This window comes from Lucilia sericata, unplaced genomic scaffold (assembly GCF_015586225.1).
Source record: "Lucilia sericata isolate MDLA Ls3-8-SP2 unplaced genomic scaffold, ASM1558622v1 Contig001924F_arrow, whole genome shotgun sequence".
Classification (NCBI taxonomy): Eukaryota; Metazoa; Arthropoda; class Insecta; order Diptera; family Calliphoridae; genus Lucilia; species Lucilia sericata.
In genome coordinates, this window is record NW_023995801.1 from 700 (window position 1) to 5,000 (window position 4,301).

At 32.2% G+C, this 4,301-nt stretch overlaps 1 protein-coding gene across 1 annotated transcript; it reads left to right on the forward strand.

The window, feature by feature from the left end:
* Positions 1–310: 310 nt before the first annotated feature.
* Positions 311–896, forward strand: LOC119613025 (the record flags this gene model as incomplete). The annotated part of the gene is made up of 2 exons (XM_037968959.1): positions 311–634; positions 699–896. Coding segments are annotated over 2 exons (522 nt in total), but the record flags the coding sequence as incomplete, so codon positions are not given.
* Positions 897–4,301: the final 3,405 nt, after the last annotated feature.

A 4,301-nucleotide genomic window follows, 5' to 3' on the forward strand; every position in this document is an offset into this window, starting at 1 on the left:
TATTTAGTGATGGTTGATTAATTACAACTGCATTCTTATTTAAATGAATATTTAAAATAAACATTTGTATAATTACATCTCATATTAATGGATCAGTATTATTGGAATGAATAATACTTTTACAATTGGTCTGCTATCTGTCATAACTAAAAATAACTAAAGACCGAACACAGTGAAAAAATATGATTTTTCAAAAGTAGCACCACAAATACATATAATAATTGCATTACTAATTATTTTTTTTAAAGGAGTAAGTGGTTTGCTTTAAGTAAAAAATATATCATAACATAAAATTGTCTTAACATTTTAGCTTTGTGCACAGATTATATGGAAAAATGTTTTCTGTCATTCAACAGATGAATACTATGCAAAATTTGAATATTGTGAATTAAGGGAAAATAAAACCGACAACATGAAAGCACTTTTTCTCTATTTAAGACTGCTTAAGGTCCCCATAACTAATTTAAAATTTCAACTAACATTTAGTTTGAAAACTATGAAAACTCCAATAAAATTCAATACAACTTGGGATGTCTGTGAATTTATGGCGAATGGAAAACGGGCTAAATCTTTAAAGAAGTTTTATCATATGATTAGTGACTTCACAAATGTAAATCATACATGTCCTTATGAGGTTAGTATGCGCTATTTAAAGGTACCAGATTGTATTTTTTGGTTTATTTTTTTGTATATTTTAGCATGATATGTTTGTTAAAGATTTGGGATCAGTGGAGTCTATAGTAAATATCCCCTTGATCAAAGGTTTAGTTAATTTCAGAACAGCATTGATTTCAGACGAAAAAGTACGTATCATTGTTGAAGGTGTAGCGATCTATCAAGGTAGGGATGAAAATGGAAAACAAGTAGAGAAAGAGAAAAGAAAAACAAATAATTAATAAGATTGGTGAAGTATTTCTTAAGTGTTTTGAAGACTTTACTTATTTTATCATATAACCAATGGTGTAGGGTATTTAATACCGTCAGGGTTGGTTGCTTACGACTTTCTTGTTAATCAAATAATTATCAAAAATATATCTGTATTCAATTATATTTCAAATTAATGGAAATAAAATTATATTTGCATGAATAACAAAAAGCAAAAATATATCTGCAGTCTCATACTTCAGTCATTATAAAGAGTAAAAAAAATATGAATTTTCATAAAATAACAACAAATTTAAATTTAATAATTGCTTTGCACTTTTTCTCTATTTAAGACTAACCAATATTAAATTTCAAATAGCATTTACCTTTACGACTGTGAAGACTCCTATAAATTTCAACACAACTTGGAATGCCTGCGATTTTATGGCGAATAGAGAACGTTTTAAGTCCCTTATAAAGTTTTATAATATGGTCAGGGACTGACTATACAAATATAAATCATACGTGTCCTTATGAGGTAAGTACTTTTCAAATACAAATAATAAACATCGCTTACTAAATAAGTTCTTTTATAATCATTCTAGCATGATATGTTTATCACAGATTTGGGCTCTATGTAATCTGAAATAAATATTGCCGAGATAAGTGGTGTAGTTAATTTAAGAACTGCCATGATTACAGACGAGAAAATAAGGGTTATTGTTAAAGTTGTGGCGAAATATCAAGGAAAGAACAAACATCATAAACAGATCAAGGGAAAAGAAAAAACATTTAAGTGAAGAATGTGATACACCTCTATAGAGGGGAGGGCATTAATGTTTGTGCTGATGTTTGTAACACCCAAAAATATTGAACCTTAAAGTATACTAAACGGCTCAGAATCACTTTTTGAGTTGATTTAGCTATGTCCGTCTGTCCGTCCATCTGTGTGTCAATGTAAACCTTGTGCGCACTCTACAGGCCGTAATTCTTAAGAAAATTTGATGAAATTGAGCACCTACGCCTCATTTGATGCAGCAACGAACGCTATTGAAAATGGTTGAAATCGGTCCATTATCGGCCCCCATACAACCGGGCCCCCCGAAAAGGGCTCATAATTATGTTAAATGTTCTAGTATTTCCACAGAAATTGGCAATACTTAGTTTGAAATAAGTTTAAATAACACTGACTATTTTCTTAATGATCGGGTCTCATTTGACCGTAGCCCCCATTTAATGTCACCTTCAAAAAATTACTTGAGTGTCCAAAATTCACTTATAAACACTAGTATCACAATGAAATTTGGCACAAATAAATTTGGCATAAACACAAATCTCGACAATAAATTTTATAAGGATCTTACCAAGTTTTTGCCTAGCCCCCATATAACCGGACCTTTCGATTTGGACCTTTTTGCTCATAACTACGTCAAATATACTACCATCTTTCTAAAAATTGGCAAAACTTAGTTTGATGTAATCCTAAATAGCACTGTTAATTTTCGTAATGATCGGGCCTCATTTGAACCTAGCCCCCATACAAAGTACCCTTCAAAAAATTACTTGAATGTCCACAATTCACTTAAAAACACCAGATGAAATTTGGCACAAATAAATTTTATATAAACATAAATTACCGCAATAGATTTTATAAGGATCGGACCAATTTTTGCCCTAGCCCCCATACAACCGGACCTACCGATTTGGGCCTTTTAGTTCATAACTTCGACAAATATACTAGAATCTTCCCAAAAATTGGTACAACTAAGTTTAATATAATCATAAATAACACTGTCATGATCGGGTTTTAGTTGACCCTAGCCCCAATACAAAGTCCCCTTCAGAAAATGAGTTGAATGTCTAAAATTCACTTATAAATACTAGTATCATGATGAAATTTGAAACGAATAAGTTTTATATAAACATAATTCCCGAAAATAAAATTTATAAGGATCGGCTCAATTTCTGCCCTATACCCCATACAACCGGACCTTCCGATTTGGGCTTTTTATATCGGCAAAATGTGCTGATATATACCAGTCGGTTCAAAATCACTTTCTGATTCGATTAAGCTATGTCCGGGCTTGTGTCCGTGTAAACAATGTGTGTACGCTACAGCTCGATTTTTTCACTAAAATTTGTCTGGATCCAATGACGAAGGCTGTTGAAAATTATTATAATAGTTCCTTTATTTCTCATGTATCAATACCTCTCAATCTAAGCTTTTTTTGGTAAGTGCCTCGGTTACCTACCGGGCCAAAAACAGACAGAGCGTCAGACATAAGGATCCAGATTTATATATCTTCGTGCGATCTGCAATCAATAATTCCATTTGACAATGACAGTATGAATATTTCTAAACGGTAAAAATGGCAAAAATTTAATTTATTTGAGTAAAGGTTCACAAAAAGTGCAAAGCAGTTGAAAATGGGTCAAACAGCGACTTTATTCGCACAAGTTTAACACTTATCGCATTTCAATTTAGAATTTTGGCTGCCAATAATTACCAATATGCCCTCATTCACCATTCTTTTATGCAGACAGTAGAATTGAGAACTCAGAAAGTTCTTTTGTATGAAAGCAAGTTTCTTTGAGAAGCTTTGTCAGACGGAAAGCTCTATTTCTACTTGGGTTTGTTCAATTCCTCAGGATATCTGGTTCTTTTTGTCTGAGAGTTTGAAAGAGAATCTGATATAGCCTCTGAAGCATCCTGGTATTGATTTAATATGAACTTCTGGAGCATCTTCCTCAACTTCTTTCTCTGCGCCTCAGATAGCACAGTGGTTGATAATTTTGCTATGAAAGAGAAATCAATATATCCTTCGATTTCTACTGGGATTGATATTGCATGGTTTTCTTGACCATCTTCTTTAATTTCCTTGTCTGTATCTCTGATAGCACACTGGTGGATAGTTTATATATAAAAGGGAAATCGATATATCCTTTGGTGTCTCCTGGGATTGATCTAATATGATCTTCTGGGGCATATTCTTCAATTTCCTTCTCTGTGTCCCAGATAGCATAGTGGGTGATAATTTAGCTAATCCTTACTCATATTCAAAAGCCGATAACCACCACCGTAGTAGTCTTTTGCTCACTATTGCAAAAATTGTGAAAAATTTCATTTCTCTAACTCTTTTTGTCGGAAAAGACCATAACATCTTAGAATCTAATAAGGACCCTTAGAACCTTAGAATCTAATAATGAGTAACATTTCGAAGTGTTTCAAATGGATCAATTAATCTTCACTGGTGAATGGTATAAAAATAAATCATCAACATATTTAAGCCGTGTCAAAAAACTAATTTAATTTCTCACTTTTTTACTCCTTTAATCAGGTTTACTATTTTTGGCCGAACCTTCTACCAATGTCAATGCTACAGTAGTTTCAATAAATAAATTTGTTTTTTTTTTCTTGGTGGAATGTGTTGATTTGT